The sequence below is a fragment of the Cebus imitator genome, unplaced genomic scaffold (assembly GCF_001604975.1).
Source record: "Cebus imitator isolate Cc_AM_T3 unplaced genomic scaffold, Cebus_imitator-1.0 Scaffold155, whole genome shotgun sequence".
Classification (NCBI taxonomy): domain Eukaryota; kingdom Metazoa; phylum Chordata; class Mammalia; order Primates; family Cebidae; genus Cebus; species Cebus imitator.
In genome coordinates this window covers 1,985,493-2,005,094 of record NW_016107470.1, presented here as the reverse complement: position 1 = coordinate 2,005,094, position 19,602 = coordinate 1,985,493, and the positions used below count along the sequence as shown (strand labels likewise).

At 34.4% G+C, this 19,602-nt stretch overlaps 1 protein-coding gene across 3 annotated transcripts in view; it reads left to right on the top strand.

Annotated features, from left to right (window-relative positions):
* PTAR1 (protein prenyltransferase alpha subunit repeat containing 1) overlaps positions 1-13,117 on the top strand; it is a 50,050-nt gene extending 36,933 nt beyond the window's left edge. The window contains exons 7-8 of one of the 3 annotated variants that reach the window (XM_017543441.2): positions 4,074-4,108; positions 4,193-13,117. In XM_017543441.2, the coding sequence (XP_017398930.1) occupies positions 4,074-4,108; positions 4,193-4,416 (259 nt within the window). In that variant the 3' untranslated portion in view covers positions 4,417-13,117. Of the gene's footprint in view, positions 1-4,073 lie in introns of all 3 variants that reach the window. The other 2 variants (XM_017543440.2, XM_017543439.2) reach the window with 2 other exon arrangements.
* The last annotated feature ends 6,485 nt before the right edge of the window (positions 13,118-19,602 follow it).

Genomic DNA, 19,602 nt, shown 5'->3' with positions numbered 1-19,602 from the left:
AAGAAAAAACATATAATTTTGATACACAGGATTGAGATTTGTTTAGACCCTGAGAATAAGGCATGCTTTATCATTTTTTCAGCCCTGATGGTCTGCAAATTAACTTACCTGAAGTATAATCTCTTGACACTTTTTGTTTAAAGTGTTAAAAGAATTTCTCTTTGAGAGAGGGGAAAGTCTGGTAGGAAAGAGTGAAAAAGGGTTAGCAACCTGTTGAGTTGTGAGTACACTTGATAGTATGTTAGAATAAAGCTCAGATATGTGACCCACCTTTCTAGCTTCATTTATTTTGGATCTTCCTTTATTTGGAAGTATCTTCATCTTCATGAATACAGATTCTACTTTAGGCCATAGCATTGTATTTGTAAATGAAAGACTTGCCTGTGCTAGGCAGGAAGGAGGCAGATATTCTTTAAAATTGCATATTTCTAAAGTTATTGAGATTTTCTCTCTTTCTCCAGCCTAGTCTGTCTGGTAGGTTATTTGAGGAGACCTTGTTAGCTGCTTTTCCTTACTAAATATATTCAGAACATACAAGATCATCTCCCCTCTTTGGCACCTTAATTAGTAGAGAATTCTTTTTTTCTCTTAAAACCAAGACACTCTTATTTCACATTTTCAAGAGAGAAGATAGATCTTTTAAGCTATTGGCATACTCCAGAGATATCACAGGTTCAGTTCCAGACCACTGCAATAAAGTGAATACAGCAATAAAATGAGTCACACATTTTGTTTTTGTTTTCCAGTACATATAAAAGTTTTTACATTACACTGTAGTCTAAGAAGTGTACAATAGCATTATGTCTTTTAAAAAGAATGTATCTTAATTAAGCTACTAGATTGCTAAAAAATGCTAACAATCATCTGGCAAGTTGCAGTCTCTTGCTGGTGAAGTATCTGGCCTCAATGTTGATGACTGCTGATTGATCAGAGTGGTGGTTGCTGAAGTCTAGGGTGGCTGTGGCAATTTCCTAAAATAAGATCAAAATGAAGTTTGACTATTCCTTTCATGAAAGATTTCTCTGTAGTCTGTAATGTTGTTTGACAGTGTTTTTTCCCACAGAACTTCTTTCAAAATTGGAGTCCTCTCAAACCTTGCTGCTGCTTTATCAACTAACTTTATGCCATATTTTAAACCCTTTGTTGTCATTTCAACAATGTGCACAGCATCTTCACCAGAGTAAATTCTAACTCAAGGAACCACTTTTTTTTTGGCCCATCCATAAAAAGCAACCCCTCATCCATCCAAGTTTTATCATGAGACTGTAGCACTTCAGTCACATCTTCAGGCTCCACTTCTAAATCTAGTTCTTTTACAATTTCCACTACATTTGCAGTCACTTACTCCACCGAAGTCTTGAGTTCCTCAGAGTCATCCATGAGGGTTAGAATCACCTTCTCCCAAAGTTTTGTTCATGTCGATATTTTGACTTTCTCCCATGAATCACAAACATTCTTGATGGCATCTAAAATGGTGAACCCTTTTCAGAAGGTTTTCAATTTACTTTGCCCGGATACATCAGAGGAATCACTATGTGTGGCAGCTATAGCCTTATGAGATATATTTCTTAGCAAGACTTGAAAGTTGAAGTTCTTCCTTGATCCATGGGTTACAGAATGAATGCTGTGTTGGCAGTCAGGAAAGCAACATGAATCTTTTTGTACCTCTCAATCAGAGATCTCACATGACTAGGTGCATAGTCAATGAATAGTCATATTTTGAAAGCAATACTTTTATCTGAACAAGCATTGAGCTCAAAATATTCAGTTAACCATTCTTTAAACGGATATGCTGTCAACATATGTCCTTTCATGCAGGCTTTGTTGTTCCGTTGGTAGAACACAGGCAGAGTAGACTTAGCATAATTCTTAAGATTTTTGAAATGGTAAATGAGCCTTGGCTTCAACTTAAAAGTCACCAGCTACATTGGCCCCTACCAAGAGTCAGACTGTCCTTTAAAGCTTTGAAGCTAGGCATAGATTTCTCTCTAGCTATGAAAGTCCTAAATGGCACCCTCCAATAGAAGGGTATTTCATTTACATTGAAAATCTCTTGTCAGCGTAGCTGCCTTCATCAGTGAACTTAGCTAGGTCTTCTGGATACCTTGCTGCAGCTTCTACATCAGTATTTGCTACTTTGTACTTTTATGTTATAGAGATGGCTTCTTTCCTTAAACCTCATGATCCAATCTCTGCTAATTTCAAAGTCTTCTTCTCCAGCTTCTTCACCTCTGTCAGTCCTCACAGAATTAAAGAGCATTAGAGCCTTAGTCTAGATTAGGCTTTGGCTTAAGGGAATGTTATGGCTGATTTGCTTCTCTATCCACAACACTAAAACATTCTCCCTATCAGCAGTAAGGCTGTTTCGCATTCTTATCATTTGTATATTCACTGGGGTAGCCCTTTTAATTTCCTACAAACACTTTCCTTGGCATTGACAACTTGGCTAACTGGCACAAGAGGCCTAGCTTTCAGCCTGTCTTAGCTTTGGACATGCCTTCCTCACTTAGCTTAATCATTTCTAGCTTTTGATTTAAAGTGAGAGACATGTGACTCTTCCTTTCACTTGAACACATAGAGTCTGTTGTAGGGTTATTGATTGGCCTAATTTCAATATTGTTGTGTCTGAGGGAATAGGGAGGCCTGGGGTGAGGGAGAGAAATGGGGGAAGAGCTGGTTGGTGGAGCAGTCAGAACACATACAGCATTTATTGATTCAGTTTTTAATTTTATGTGTGTGTGGTTTGTGACACCCCAAAATAGTTATAGTAGTAACATCAAAGATCACTGATCACATAATATTGGTAACACATAACAGATTTAATAATCATGAAAAATGTTGAAATATTAGGAATATTACCGAAATGTGACACAGACACAAAGTAAGCACATTTTGTTGGATAAATTGTGCTGATAGACTTGCTTAACACAAGATTACCACGCCTTCAGTTTGTAAAAAATACAATGTCTGCAAAGCACATAAGAGCAGAGCATAATATAAACTAGGTATGCCTGTATTACATAGCCCAGTTTTCTACTGCTGACTCATTGCAATTAGGCAGCTTATCTAGCCTTTAAGTTTTACCCCCCGTAAAATTGGTACATTATGTGCTCCCTGTCTACTTCAGAATATGCAAGGAAAATGAATAGAATTCTTTTAAGGGCTTAGAGTTGCTAATATGAATGATGAGATATAACAACCTAGAACTTATACAGTTCATTGTACATAGATGTGCCCCCCACTTAATTGAAATTTTTGGATATAAGGCACAGAAATCTTCATTTTTTTAAAAAATGGAGTCTCGCTCTGTCATCCAGGCTGGAGTGCGGTGGCGCGATCTCATCTCCCTGCAGCCTCCGACTCCTGGATTCAAGCGATTCTCCTGCGTCAGCCTCTCGAGGGGAATTTTCATTTTTAACAAACAATTCTAGGTGGATCTAAGGGCAGGAGAATTGCTCTCTCTCCTTAGAGAACAGGAACTGTGTCTTTTAACATGTTTTGCTCAGAGCCCAGCACATCCCCAGTGCATGTGGATGTTTAAAACCGTAGCTGGTAATGGATTTAGGGTAAAGTTCAGTTGATTTTTGGGGAATAAGACCCACTACAACAGATATGTTATTTTTATTATATGATAGAGGCCATTGACTAAGCCTCTAAAGGAACTGTTCAATCAGCTTATTTTTGAATCACTTATCTTCTAGGATATCAATGAGGTTAGTTTTTTGTTTTGTTTTTTTATTTATAATTTATAGCAGAAATTGGACTATCACATGTTTCTAGTTTTATCAGAGAGTACCATCTCCAAGTCATTTCCATCTCAGTAAATGCTTATGAAAAACCTTAGGATCGTATCCTTTCTCACAAACCAGTAAGCTGGGGTCGTGAGGCCTTCTTTGTCCAAATACCCTGAAACATCATCTCTACTGGTTTTCCTCCTTCCCTATATAACTTGGTTATGAAGGGGGCAGTGAACTGAATACTGTATGTTTTGAAATTGCAAACTTTTTTTTCCTGAAATGCTTGACTTTGTAATGTGATTTTCTTTATTCTCTTCCTTCCCCTCTCTGTCACAGGCGGCATATTTTCTACCTTCAGCATCACTTAAATGGTAGGTTTCCTCACAGCATGACCCAGTTGTCACCTGCAGACAGCCCTGGGGGGACTTTGAGTGACTTGCACCTTATCCCAGCAGGCTCCCAACTGTCCCAGGCGATGGAAGTAGATGGACTGAATGACTCTAGCAAGCAAGGCTACTCCCAGGAAACCAAACGCCTGAAGCGGACACCAGCTCCAGACTCCCTAGGCCTAGAAATGGAGCACAGGTTCATTGATCAAGTATTGTCGACTTGTCGGAATGTAGAGCAAGCCAGGTTTGCCAATGCATACAGGAAATGGCTGGTTACTTTGAGTCAATGAAAGAGGTGAATTAGTCCTGCAAGGTTCCCCTTTTAGTGCAATATTGTTTTCCTTTATTCTTTACATAGTTGCATGAACTGTTTACTATTATTGGCTAACCATATGTTCTTCATCTTTAGGTTAAAAGTCCATAGTAAATCTTTCATTGTATTTATTTTGTTAATAACTGGCATTCCTGTGGGGATAAAATAATTGTGTAATTTCTTCCTGCTAAACAGAGTCTTAAATTTTCTGTTTAACTTCTCACCCTTTGTATTTCTATACATGGGGCTTCTCATTTGGTTTTCCTGATTGGTTCACACACATACCTCTACCCACCTCAGTCCAGTTGCTGCATAGGCAAGCAAATTCTCTTAAAAATTAAAAATTTAAGGCCAAGACAGGAGGATCACTTGAGCCCAGGACTTTTGAGACCAACCTAGGCAACATAGCGAGACTTATCTCTACAAAAAGTTAAAAAAAAAAAAAAAATAGCCAGGCATGGTGCTATGCACCTGTGTCCAGGCTACACAGGAAGCTGAGGTAGAAGGATTGCTTGAGCCATGTTTGTGGCTATAGTGAGCCATGATTGCACCTCTATACTCAGCCTGGGCAATAGAGTTGAGACCCTGTCTCTAAAACAAATTGAAAATAAACATTTATGTTGCAGTTCAACTTAAGAATGTTGGTATGAATGTTGAATAACTTGATGTAATTGTTTTGAATATCAAATGGCTAGATGGGTGAATGTGTAAAAATATAAACTGGTTCTCTTTCTCTAGCATGTTCTACTCAATTACCAAAGTCAGAAGTATTGGAATTTATATGAAAAAATGCTTCCAATGTAAACCATTTTTAAAATGGTTATTTAAAAAAAAAAAAAAAAAAACTAAGAGTTTATGTAATTGCAGTAAAGGAAAATTATTTTTATTGCTAGTTTTGATAGATTATTTTTACCTCAAATTTGTTATATACCAAAACACGTCAGTCCTTATAAAATTGATTTTTTTTCTGAAAACCTGGAATGCCATTTTTAGCTATTACCACTTTTTAATTTCAAATTCACGTATGACAGTGGGAGAAATATATAAATAAATATATCCATAAAAATCTTCCTTTTAAAAAAATCTAAATTATTGAGGATACATCATGGAAACTACAGAATTATCATGAAGTGACTATTAAAGTTTACTGGCAAATGCCAGAGGAAGGAATAGTATGTGAAAAACAAAACCTTGATACTGAACTTAATCAGGGATGAGGTACCAAAGTATCCACGTTATAGCTGTAGCTTATGTTTTCAATAACAAGGGCTGAGTTTTTCGGGTTGGTGGGGTGAGGGTGGGGAATGGGCCAAGTAACATCTGCTTTCTTTTATTTTCCCTTTTGTAAATGGTCTGTTTCTTCTTTTCATATACTTTGTTTTACCAATCCATTACATACTTTTTGTCACTTTTGTGTGTCATTTTTGTGTATCTTTCCTTTCTTACTTCAGGGGTATGTCCTGAAGATTTCTACCCCCATTTGCAATGAATTTCATACCTCATCTAAAATACATGCATATACCAGAAATATGAACAAGAGTAGCCCTTCTAAAAGTTTCCCTAATGATGGAAGCTGTCAGTTGTCCTATCTTTGTGCAGAATGTTAGTAATAGTGACAGAAATAAGTGTGACAACCATGCTTTTTCTGTTGTTCTTTTTACTTGCTAGGTAATTTGTAAAGTGGAGATTAAAATATAAGGAAAGGTAAACCTTTTCTATCTCACTGTTATGGAAAGCCTGGACTTGTACATTGCCTTGAAGAAGAAATAGGTCCTTTACTTGGGCATCATGATTATGTTGAGTGGCAGACTATTGAAATGAGTGAGACTTGAGAACACCAGAAAAGTTGTCTAGCCTGGCCCCAGTAGACAGAATTTGTTCTTCTCTCGAGTCAAAAATTACCTTTTAATAGCTTTTATATTGTTTAGATGAAAAAAAACATTATGAATATAATTCCATGGCCCTTTGTGTGCAAAGCATATTTTGAATCAAATACCTCAAGGTCTACCTAGACCTCTATGGATAAAATCATAAGTTTATGATTTTTAGCTCCTGTGAGGGTTTGGGGGCAAACTACACAAAGAAGACATGGGTGATCGAGCCCATTCCACTAAAATATGTTGCCAGATTCTGGCCTCACTCAGTATTACCTTTCTTCCTAAGAATTATTTTTCACATTCTTAGTAATAGGGCTTCTTATGCTTTGATGTGGAAAAAAAAAAAAAAAAATCAGGAAATGAGTGTAGACAATACCTTATAAAATATTAGCTAAATTTTTATAGTGCTCTATGTCTTTGTGTACCTTCCACTGATTATCTTGCCCATCTTTGGTGTTAACTATTTCCATGTCTTCTAAGGCTCTTAACCCACGCTTTTCTGAAGCCGTGCAATCCTTTAATATATCTTGGTTTTTCCTAAAAGTTTTAAGTAGAGAGCAGAAATACAAATATCCAAAGGATACTGTTAGTATGTGACTTTTGTGTGCTGCTTTATTTCTAGAATTTGCATTTTTAAATTGTTCATTCACAGAAAATCCTAATATTGCCACATATGGTTGGTTTTTTCCCTAAGTGGTCAACATTTAAGCCCACTATCTGTAGCAGGATAATGTCTTTGAGCTCTTGTAGTGGAAAGGATCTGTTTATATTCTGGGACTTGCTAGTCTTCACTTATTTTTCTATAACTATTTAATTGTTAAAAGGAAAAAATGGCTTATTGACACATATTTCATTAAACTTTCACTGGAAGAACAGTGAATTGTACCATACTGTGGATTAAGAATACTACTGACAAGCGAAAAGCATTAAGATCTATAACTGTCCACCACCACCTTCACCCCACCTTTAGTGTACCTTAGTGTACTTTAGTGTACCTATTTTGGCAATATAGTGTTTTCCAGATTCTACTTGTGCTTTGCACATTGTGAGGACTCATTAAATATTTATTAAATTAATGAATGACAGAAGAAGAGAAAGATTGGTTGTGAGTGATAGAATGAGTGATGATTGAGAGATTGATGGATTAGTGCAATGGATTGTGAATGAATGATGCTTTCTAGCTTCGTAGTACTTGGGAAGAGCTATCGCATACAGAATAAGTTGATTTAGACTTTTTTTTCCTTCATTTCATTACCTTGTTTAAACTTGTTAAATCCCAGCCAAAAAATACAGCTCTGTCATTGTCAATTAACTGTACTATAATATATGTTAAAAATTTATAGACCTAAAGAACCCACTTGCATTAAGAACACCACTTTCTGTTCATTTGTGATATTAGAAGACAAATCCTGCATACAGAGCCAGAACTACTTTTAGTCATCTGAAGAAATTCTTTGATTTCAGTGACTTACTGACCTGTACCTGTGCACATATCATCATTTTGTGCTTCTCCTTTCTTCCCTGTAACTTGAACTGTGACTCTTTCAGATATTTTTTAAGTCTGTGTGAGTCATTTTTTAAGCTTAGGGATTTGATACATATTAATGTCCCCTTTGTCTTTTCTAGATTTTAGCATTTTAATACCTCTTAAACTCTGGGCCCAGACTTTGAGTCATATTTCTTATTCCTATGGTACAGTTCTCACTTAAAGGCTTAATTATAATAGGGTTAAATGTATACAGGTTATGTGTAAAAGTACTTAAATTTTCAAATAAGGGCTTATGTGATACAAGATGTAGAAACAAAAGTTTTTGGATTTTTATGCAGTAGTTTGTAGGAAAGCATATACTCAGTAGATTGTATGTTATTTAGGTATGTTCAGGTCATGCCAATTTGTGTTTGTTGGGCCACACACACATGTATTGTATGTGTGTGTAAAAAGAATTTTTAATATTGTAACAAATGAATTGTCAGTTTCACAAGACGGCAAATACCACCTACTGTACAACAGTCTAATAATCCCTACCTTAGTTCCCCTGAGTCATAGAAGATGCTAAAGAATTAGTTATAAAGGGAAGTAACATGATTTTTTTTCCCAAGAAAGCTGTTTTAAGCTATTATTTTGCTACTAGAAAATTATATTTTGAAACTTAAAGATATTTAAAGTATGCTAGAAAATTTGAACATGATAACAACTGAACTTTTTGTCTTGAATAAATTTCTCAAATAGAACTGTGCAAACCCTAGCACTTTATATGTTGCTGCCTCCCCACACCTAGGTATGGTCTGTAATAAGCTCCTGTTTATTGGAGAGATGTGTGGAGGCCCTGGGAAGTTAACCCCTAGAATTCCTTATTGTCACATAGTGTCTTTTAAAAAATAACTATACAGACTGTGTTAATTCGAGTGCCTTTCTTACTTTTTTGGGGAGCAAGATTATATTTAATGTTTAAGAAAACAGGATGGAAGTTTTATTGCACAATTGATTGTGGCCCACTGTTTTATTTATTCCCATCACTAGGCATGGCTCCATAGTGAGAGACATAAAAGCAGGCAGGATGTTCTGATTATTTCATGAGTTATCATTTTTAAGCACCGCACCAAGATTCAGTTTTTTTTTTTTCTGACAACTAATGTTTTGGGGGTTAGAGGCATCCCATTTAGAGGATGGTATGTGGACAATTAAAGATTAGCCTGAAACCTGCATTCAAAGGGAAACAGTGGCACTCTGCCCTAAAATAAAAGCCCGAATGTTGTCCTAAATGAATCCTTTGCCTTACTTATGGGCCTTCCTTCCCTCTCAAATTCAGGCATAATGTAATGTAGTTGAAAGGGGGAGAAGCAGTACTTGCTTTCTTTCAGATATTGGAGGAAAAGAAGTAAATGCTTAAATGAAATTTTAAATGTATCATTTTATCTGTTTGTATATGGAGAAGGGAAGGATAGGAATTCCATATTTCAAGATAGCAAATAATTATTCATTATAATTTCATAGAAATATATAGCTAAAGATTCCAAAGTGCTTTTACAGAGAACTGTTGAATAATATATTCCTAAAGGGCAGCAATATGCCACGTTCATGGTGAAGACAGAAAACCAGTGTATCAGTTGTGGATCTTAGGTGGGAGAGGAAACCTCAGGCTCCCAACTTTGACTTCTCTACTCTCACCAGGCCATGTTAACACTGTAAAACCAAACTCTTTGCTAAGAACAATACAAGGCAGTAGTTCAGTCTGCTGATGAAACCTTGTGCTTCCAGAATATTAGCTATATATAATTTGTTCTTACTGGACAATAGAATGGTCCAGAAGGCTAACCCTGACATTACTTTTATTAGTCTGTTGTTATTCCTCAGGGTATAGAAGATTTAGTAAATTTAGGACAAATTTTATATTCAGTAGCAAAAAAGAAAAGGCAAAGATATGCTAAATATATTATTAGCTCTTAAATTTTAGTATAGATTGTATTTTTTAATAAACTATTACCAGTACAGTAGCTAGTAGATATTCTGTGACTGCCTCATTGTTCATCTTGCTGCTTTGGTCCCTATGGCTCTAGTATGAACATTCTTGTGTCTCCTCTGGAAATGATTTCTGTATTATATTTCCATCTTTGGTAGAGGTGGGGATGATTGTATTTTGTTTTAGTTGACATCATTCTCAACTTTTATAAACACTGTTGAGGAAAATGATTACCATTGGTTTTCAAATTGACAACTATTTTGCTTCCAAAGACTTCAGTTTCCTTTTATGTGTAGACCCCATATATGTTCATCACATTGTATACTGCCTTGCACGTTGTAGGAATTCAATAAGTCAGAGTTGATAGAAGCTAGAAACATAAAACTAGCTTATCTGTCTTATCATTGTCCTATTCTTAGCTTTGAGAAAAAATATACCATTTTGCATAGAATACATCATTAGTTTCAAATGCACAAGGCAAGTGAAATTTACAAAGGATTTTTATTTTCATTTATGCTAAAATGCTCCTATTTAAAGCAGTTTTCTTGATTAGACCAACACCTTTCAGCAAAATTAGAAACCTAACACAAGTGCTCATTTGTCCAAATTAACCATATAATTATGTAAACTGTTTATATTAAGCCTTTAGTGGTTTATAAACAATAACATTCTGGCTTTTCTTTCATACCTTTAGGGAATCAGCCTTAATTTTATGTATGGCAGTCACTTTCCTCAAAGGACTATGCAGCATACTTTAGATTGCTTATTTATCTTTATAAGGTGATAGGTAATAAATTTGGGGTTTGTCATACAATTTCACATGTCCAGATGTTGACTCAAAGAACATTCTATTAGAAATGTTCGTATATTATCCTCCCTTGCAAATATCATCTTGCATTTGGAGCAGGTATTTTTTTCTTATTGGTTAAAGAATGAGTATAGACTGAGTACAGTTATAGTAGGTGCTCAATAAATAGTCACTGATTGATCTAACATCAAACAGTTTTCAGAAAGGAGACTGTTGACATCTTTTCACCAAGGAGTATATTTGTAGAGTAATATATGTGTAGAATTTTAAAATTATATCAACTGACATGATTTATTAGGCTTATTTAGGCTGGAGTTAGTAACATGTAACAAAAGTATTATTTATACCGAACATAGTCGAAAGATGGGAGATGTGAAAGTTTAAGTAGTACTGTGCGATGCACATTAATAAACATAATTAAATGTCTTAAGCAGGTGGCTGAACTCTAGAGAGAACTACTGTAGTCTTCTGTGATTAGTATCTGTATTGGTATATCCAGTACTACCTGGTTTAGGTTCGTTTTATTTTTTGTTAAATCTTACTTGCTTTCTAGTGTCCTAAGAGTGGTAATGGTAAAATGTGAAGTTACAAAAATCTGCTTGTTTTCTCAGAACATCTTCAGCATGAGGGGGAACTTTTTATAAATGATACACTAGTATCAGCATCTGTTAATTTTCAAAGCATTTTTGACAGAGTTTACCTAATGTAAAAAGATAAAGCAGTTTTATAAAACACAAACATTCCTACCAGAGTTGCGAGGAACAGAGTGTGTAGTACAAATGTAATTAGGCATTGCCTCCTGGCGACGTTCTTGATGCATGACTATAATGCTGGCTGCTGACTGAGGTGACCGCTGTCAGTGTTGTATTTTGATGTATGTTGTTTTTAGGAAAATAATGGAATGCATTCTAGATTAACCTACTATTTTTGAGTTGGAAAACATAAAAGATGAGGTATAAGTATGCCAAATATTCATACACCACAAAAGCTTAAAAAAGGAGAGGAAGAAAAAAAATCAAAAGCCAGTTATGATTTTTTAATAGCATCTAATTTTTTTTGACCCAAGTTTGTTGGACACTAGTTAGTTGCATAATTTAACATGGAGGAGCTTTTATTTAAAAGAAAGTTCTCAGCTACTATTTTCTGCTATTAGAATTCATCATGCCTGTTAATTTTACATTGTTTGAAGATGTAAGCTGCCGTCAATATTGTTTTAAGATTTTCTTATAGTTTAAGTGGAAAAGTTACATATATAATCTGTGGTGCAAGGTCAGGCCTGGGCATTAAAGATAAGTTCGGCTAACTTATTTTACTGAAGATACTAATTGTCTTCCCTTTGTTGCACTGCTATGTTTCTTGATCAATTTTTCCAACAGTCTACATTGAAGTCCTTTAGCTCTCACCATATACTAATTGACATTTGTTAAGGATTAAATATGCTGTGAATTCTTTTTACACTTAAAATGCGTATCTTGCAGAGAGATAAGAATTAATTTTGCAATAATTTATATGCAGAGTGTGCTTATGGGTTTCTGGGATTTTGAGTTAGTACCCCAGAGTGTTTAAGTATGATGCTAATTCTAAGGCTAATGTAATGACTATAGATTATCTATATCCACACTGTTCAATAGATATATAATGTGAACCATAACATAATTTTAAATTTTCCAGTAGCCATATTAAAAAAAGAAACAAGCAAAATTAATTTTAACAACATATTTAACCCAGTATATTAAATATATCATTTCAACATGTAATCAGTATAAAAGATTATTAATGAAACATCTTCTTTTTCTTCCATACTAAGTCTTAGATTTGAGTGTATTTTGCAATCACAGCACATGTCAATTCTGACTGTCCACATTTTAAGTGCTCAATGGTCACATATGGCTAAGGGCTACTATAATGGACAGTACAGATTCAGAGTACAAAGTATGACTTTATTTTAACTTTGGAGATGGTGAAGTTGGCATAAAATTATGGTACTTAAAATCCAGAATATTTAGAAAAGGGTCTAATAGAATTATCTACTTGTTTTCCTTCATCTTTATTTTAATATGCTATAGAAGTAGTATCAACCTGTTCCAATTTGCCAAGCATTAAGGAGGAATAATTCCGTACCATGTAAAATATCATGATATACTGATTATAACAATTAACAAATTTTTAAGTTGTATTCACTAAATTTTGTCCTGTTTCTTCAAAATAATATAGCTTAAATTGCATGTTAATTGAATATCTTGCCTATTTTGTTTATATATTCTTACAATATAATAACGTATATTAACAAACAGCCCTAGGAGTCTAATCTTCCTATGCAGCTGTCTTCCAGGATTTACTGGCACTTATTACATTGTAGTAAGTGACAGAAAAGTAGAATGAAATATTCTTTTTTCCATTAGAATTGTTCTTATGTGACCATGTACCAAGCCAGCTATAAATTATTGTATTTCTGTAGAATATGGAAAATAGTGTTTGTCTTACCTTTGCTAAATGTTTGCAATTTCTAAGTAAACCTTTCGTCTCCTAAAATGAGTGTTAACTGTGATTTTATTTTTACTTTTGGTGCTTTAAACTTGAGTGTAGTCTACCAAGCTTTCCATTTTATTTTCTTTGATGGTGGTGGGGGGTAGAGGTGTGAACTGTTGTCTAAATGAAATCAATAATTTTATTACCTACATTTGTAGAAAGAATAAAAATGCCACTATGTCTAGAACATAAAAGAAATGTCAAAAACAAATTAGAGAAATCGCCACAGTTGTCTTTAAATTGCATGAACAGTGACTAATTGCCTTATGAAAGTTATTATGACTAGATATGCTTTTTTCCCATATATTTCAAATGAAGCTGTAGAGCACGCGGAATTACTTGGTTATTTTAGTGTTACATCCTATGTTTTCTCAAGCCTGAGTCTCACTTCTGTATGTTATAAACCAGATATAGCAGTGTTACTTCCACAATATAAAACATAGAAAGACTCTAAAAGGTATTTAATAAAGTGTATACTTTTTAACTTAGATTTTAAATATTTCAAAAGTTTTGTGGGGAAGACTTCTGTTACTTTAACTCTTGACTATTTAGGATTATATTTTATATAATGTACTACTATTATGGGTAGGAAACAGGATATCAAATTTACATGGTGGTGAAGTACCACAATTGTTTAGAATTGCAGTAGTGGCCAGGTGCAATGCCTCACACCTGTAATCTCAACACACTGGGAGGCACAGGCGGGCAGATCACCTGAGGTTAGGAGTTCAAGACCAGCCTGGCCAACATGGCAAAAGCCCATATCTACTAAAAGTACAAAAATTGGCCTGGCATGGTGGCTCATACCTGTAATCCCAGCTACTCGGGACGCTGAGGTGGGAGAATGGCTTGAACCCGGGAGGTGGAGGTTGCAGTGAGCCAAGATAATACCACTGGACTCCAGCCTGGGTGACAGAATGAGACCATGTCTCAAAAANAAAAAAAAAAAAAAAAAAAAAGCATTAGTGTTTTTGCAGTGATACACTAGAAAAGGAAACTAGACTGTCTTAATTTGAATTAATAAGCAAATTATATAAGAAGTGTGCCAAAAATTGATATTAGTAAAGTGCTTCCCTGGGAAATTGACTTGCTTAGTTACGTGCTTTTTGAAAAGGAAGATCAACAATAACAGATACAAAATGATATGTTAGTCAATTAAATTTATTAAATATGATAACCCTTTTGTCATTGGTCTACATTTAACATATATCACAATTTTCCTCATGTTGGAAGCTCGAAGTTTTGCTTTTGGTACTGTATTACTTAAAAAAGGAAAAAATATCTTTTATCAGATATTTAAATGGCATAGGTTTTTGTCTGCTATTAATTTACTCCAAAATGGCCCTGTTGGGCATCAGTTTTAAGTTACAGTGTGCCCTTTCTTTAAGAGAAATACAGTATCATATGTGTCCAATGTCACAGAAGTAGAATTTGAAGGTTGCTTGCCTCCCCACCTTAGCTTTAAAAAAATGAAACAACAATGTACATCTTGTTTTTCATTTCACAGAGAGACTCTTAGAGAAATCCTGGCTGTCAGGATTATGAGTGCTTTACCTCTTAGTGATATGAGCAACAGACAGAATGGTATTTCTGAATTTACACTTTTATTATTCGAATTGTCTGATGATATACAAATGTCTCATATTAGATTCCTCATATACCTCTCACAATAACTACAGCAGCATGATCAGTGAAAGGTCTTTCTGTGTAGGGAAGCTAACTATGGTGAATTGATCCTCTATCATATTTTATATTCTCATATTTTTTTAAATTGCTAGTGACCTCACGAGATACACTGTTGAGAAAATACTGAAAGGTAGTGACTAAATGGGACAGGTGTAACACCAGTCACCCCCATTTCTTTTATTTTCAAGTAAGCTGTTTAGTCATACCATCTACTAACATCCCTTGGAGAAAAATAACCATGTTATCTCTTGTTTATAACTAAGTGAGGACACATCTAGTTGGTGGCATTGATGTAAGTCTTAATTTCAGTTATTCTACGTGAATAAAAAAAATCATCTTGTATAGCATTTATTATAGTAGAAAATCACCAAGAACTACAATATGTAGCAACAGATTGAGTAAATTAGTGTTTTCCTGTAGTGGTATACTATGTACTCATGAAAATAGAACTTATAATTACAAGCAAAAAACTTCATAATGTTTAATTTTTAAAAGTAGGTTACAAAGCAGTATGTAAACTGAGATTCTAACTTTATTATTATTATTTTTAAATTTAAATCCCATTCTAATCATAGCAGGACCAAACTTCATATTGAATACAGCTAAAAATATTGGAAAATATACTAAAAATTTTATTCAAGTTTAATTTTATTCAGATAAATTCAAAAATAAACATCATACTAAGACTGTAGAATGCCAGTAAAAAAATAAATAAAGAGCAAAAGATTAAACTGATAACTCATTTCTCAACAGCAACATTGAATCAGAAGACAGTGGTAATCTAGAAATAGAAAAAAGTCTTTGGTGAATAAGAATAAAGTACACATATACAATATGAGTCCATTCACGTAAAGTTTAAAAATAGGTAATAAAATCATTAAAGAAAACAAACTTACTGCAAAGGTCAGGATAGTGGTTGCATCTAGCTGGGGAACAGCAGAACCATGCCAGGAACAGGAACATGTCAAACACAAATACGAGATGAAGAATTTGTGGGATGCTGACAGGGTTCTGTTTCTTAGTTTGGCCTTGGGTACAGGTTCTACACACATACACATATGTATACTCATATATATGAGTATATATACATGCACATATACACATATATATACTCATATATATACAAAGCACAAAAAAACACTAATAAGGACATGATTCGAAAAAATTCAAATACTACATCTTTTTCTAGTTATATTCACAAAGAAGAAAAACATTGGAAAAATTAGGGCACCATATTCATGACTAGATAACACAGAAAACGTTCTTCCAGGCAGGCACAGTGACTCAGGCCTATAATCCCATCACTGGGAGGCCAAGGTGTGAAGATACTGTACTGGGCCATATAGCAAGATCCTGACTCTAAAAAAAAATAAAAATAAATTAGCCAGGTGTGGTGGTGTGTGCCTGTAGTCCCAGCTACTCAGGAGGCTGCAGCAGGAGGACCACTAGAGCCCAGGGGTTGGAGGTTAAAGTGAGCCATGATGGTACCAGTGCACTCCAGCCCAGGTGACAGAGACCCTGTCTCAAAAAAACCAAAACATTTCAGTGGGTTTTTTTTTTTCCAAAGCAATTGATAAGCTGCTTTAAAATCTACATAGAAATGAAAAGGAATTAAAATAACCAAAACAATCTTGACAAAGACGGCTTACTATAAAGCTATAGTAGTCAAGACTGATTTTGGCATAAGAATATACAGATAGATAAATGGAACAGAATCAAATCCAAAAATAGGTCTGCATGCATCCTAGCAATTGACTTTTGACCAAGACACCAAGTCATTTCAATGGAAAAATTTTTTAATAAACAGTACTGAAACAACAGGTTTTCCATATGGAAAAAGAGGCCTGACTCTTACCTAATACATAAAAATTAATTCAAAATGAATCATAGAATGAAACAAGGATCCATAAAGCCACTAGAAAACAAAATATCTTTATGACCGTGAGATAGGCAAGATTTAATCAGGTGAGATACAAAAAGCACTAATAAGGACATGATTAGAAAAAATTTAAAATCTAGATAGGTATGCCACACATGTGTAGGACTGTGTACATGCTCAGAAAAAACCTGAGAAGGCTGTAACTCTAACTTCTTACTTTAAAGCTATTCACAAACTGGAAGTTAAGGCTAAGGCAGAGCTGGAAACTACCTAAATGAATGTGGAAGTCTTGCCCCAGCATGCACATTGAGCACCTTGATAATAAATGGAAGATTTGTTGATTTGAGGAAATATCTGTCCCAATCACTAACTGACCACTGTGCTACTGAAAAGAGACTGCAGTGGCCACCTGTTACAAAAAAAATTATGGACTTTTGTGAAGTTAGTTCAGAAAAGTCACCAAACAACAGTAGCAATAAAACTGGGAATGGTGGCACATCTGATTTCTAGAATTGGAACATTATCTTATTCAATGTCCAATTTTTAACAAAAATATTGCAAGACGTGGAAAGAAACTAAAGTATGTCATATACCCAGGAATAAAAGCAAACAATAGTAATGGTCTCTGAATGACCAGACATTAGACATAGAAGATAAGGACTTTAAATTGGCTATTTTAAGTATGTTCAAAGAAGTAAAGGAACTATAAAGAACTAAAAGAAAATATAAAAACTATGACTCATGTAATATACAATAGACAATATCAAGAAACATTTTTAAAAGGAAAGATTCTGAAAAGATATACTAAACACACTGAAGGGGTTCAATAGCAGATATGACTAGGGAGAAGAATGAGCAAACTTGATGACAGGTTAGTTGGCAATAAACAGACTGAGGAGCAGAAAGAAAAAAGCAAAGAAAAGTAAATAGCTTTAGGGATCTGTGGCACACCATCAAGCCAATCAACATACATTATGTGACATTATGGGAGTCACAGAAGGAGAAAATAGTCAAAGTGTTTTAAAAAAAAAAAAAAAGCTTGAACATATAGTTGCTTTAAAGATCCTAAATTTGATGAAAAATGTTAATGTACAAATCCCAAAAACTCTGAACCCTGAGTAGGCTATACTCAAGGGGACCCACACAGAGACATTATACCCAAATTGTCACAACGAAAGAAAAAGAAAATTTTGAAAACAGAAGCGACTTGTCATATATAGGGGATCCTCAATAAGATTAATATCTGATTTCTTAGTAGAAACTATGGAAGCCAGGGGGAAGCAATGGACATGCTTTAACTGCTGAAAAGTAAAACTCAACCAAGAATTCTGTATCTGGGAAAACATTGTCCTTCAAAAATGAAAGGGAAATTAATACATTCCAAGATAAACTAAAACAGAGTTTTTCACTAGCAGACCTTCCCTAAAAAGAAAATCCTGGACTTCAGACTGAAAGGACACTAGACAGTTACTAGTGAAAGGCACTAGACAGTTTCTCAAGTCCACATGGAGACATAGGATGTATTTTTTGTTTGTGACTCATTTTCTATCTAATTCAAAAGACAACTGCATGTAGCAATAAATATAAATCTATGTTAATATAAAGATGTAGACTGTGACAGAAACACCATAACTGGGGTGGGTAACAGAACTATAAAGGACTAAATTTGAATCTAGTATGAAAACTAAGCTGATGTTAATCCAGACCAGATTGTTATACATTAAGATGCTAATAGTTTTCCCTAGAGCAACCATTAAGAAAATAACTCAAAAACATACTGTAAAAGAAGAAATAACAAAGGAATTAAAATTGCACACTAGAAAATAACAAAAAGAAGGCAATTATGAAATAATTGAGGAAGAAAAAATACATATAGAAAGCAATAAAATAACAGACATAAAGCCTACCTTATCAGTGATTACAATAATATAAATGGATTAAACTCTCTAGGTAAAGATGTTGGAAAGGTGGATTTAAAAAAAATCATGGTCCAAGTATATGCTGTTTTCAGGATACAGACTTTAGATTCACAGATACAGACTTTGGATTCACAGATACACATAGGTTGAAAGTAAAATGATGGAAGATGATGTATCATGCAGATCCTAACCAAAAGAGCTAGCTGTGTGGCTACACTATTGACAAAATAGATTTCAAGACAATTTTTTTTTCTAGAGACACAGGAGGATATTTTCTGATGATAAAGGATCAATCCATTAAGAATATGGGAGTTATAAACATATGCACCTAACACCCCAAAATACATGAATCAAAACCAATAGAATTGAAGAGAAATACACAATTCAACAATACTCCTCATTCAATAATAGAACAATGAGACAAGATCAGGAAGGAAACAGAAGTCTTTAGCAACACAGTAAATCAACTAGATTTAAAAACATCTCTAGAATACTTTATCCAATAACAGCAGAATATACATTCTTAAGGAAACATGGAATATTTTCTATTATAGACCATATGCTAAGCCATAAAATAAATCTTAATGAATGTCAAAGCACTCTAATAATATATTGTTTTCTGACCAAATCAAATTAGTTAAAAAACACACCAGGAAGAAATTTGAGGAAATAACAAATATGTGTTAATCAAACACCACACTCATAAATAACCAGTGGATCAAAGACAAAATGACAAGGCAAAAAATACTTTGAGGTGAGTGAAAATAAAACATGCCAGAACTAAACTTATGGGATGTAGCAAAAGCAGTGCCCAGAGGGAAATTTTTAGTTGTAAATATCTACATTTAAAAAGAAGGAAGACCTCAAGTCAATAGCTTAAATTTCCACAATGCCAAACTAGAAAAAAGGAGTAAGTTAAACCCAAAGCAAGCAGGAAGAAGAAAATCATACAGACACTTTACAAAAGAAGACATACGTGAGGCCAACAAACATATGAAAAAATG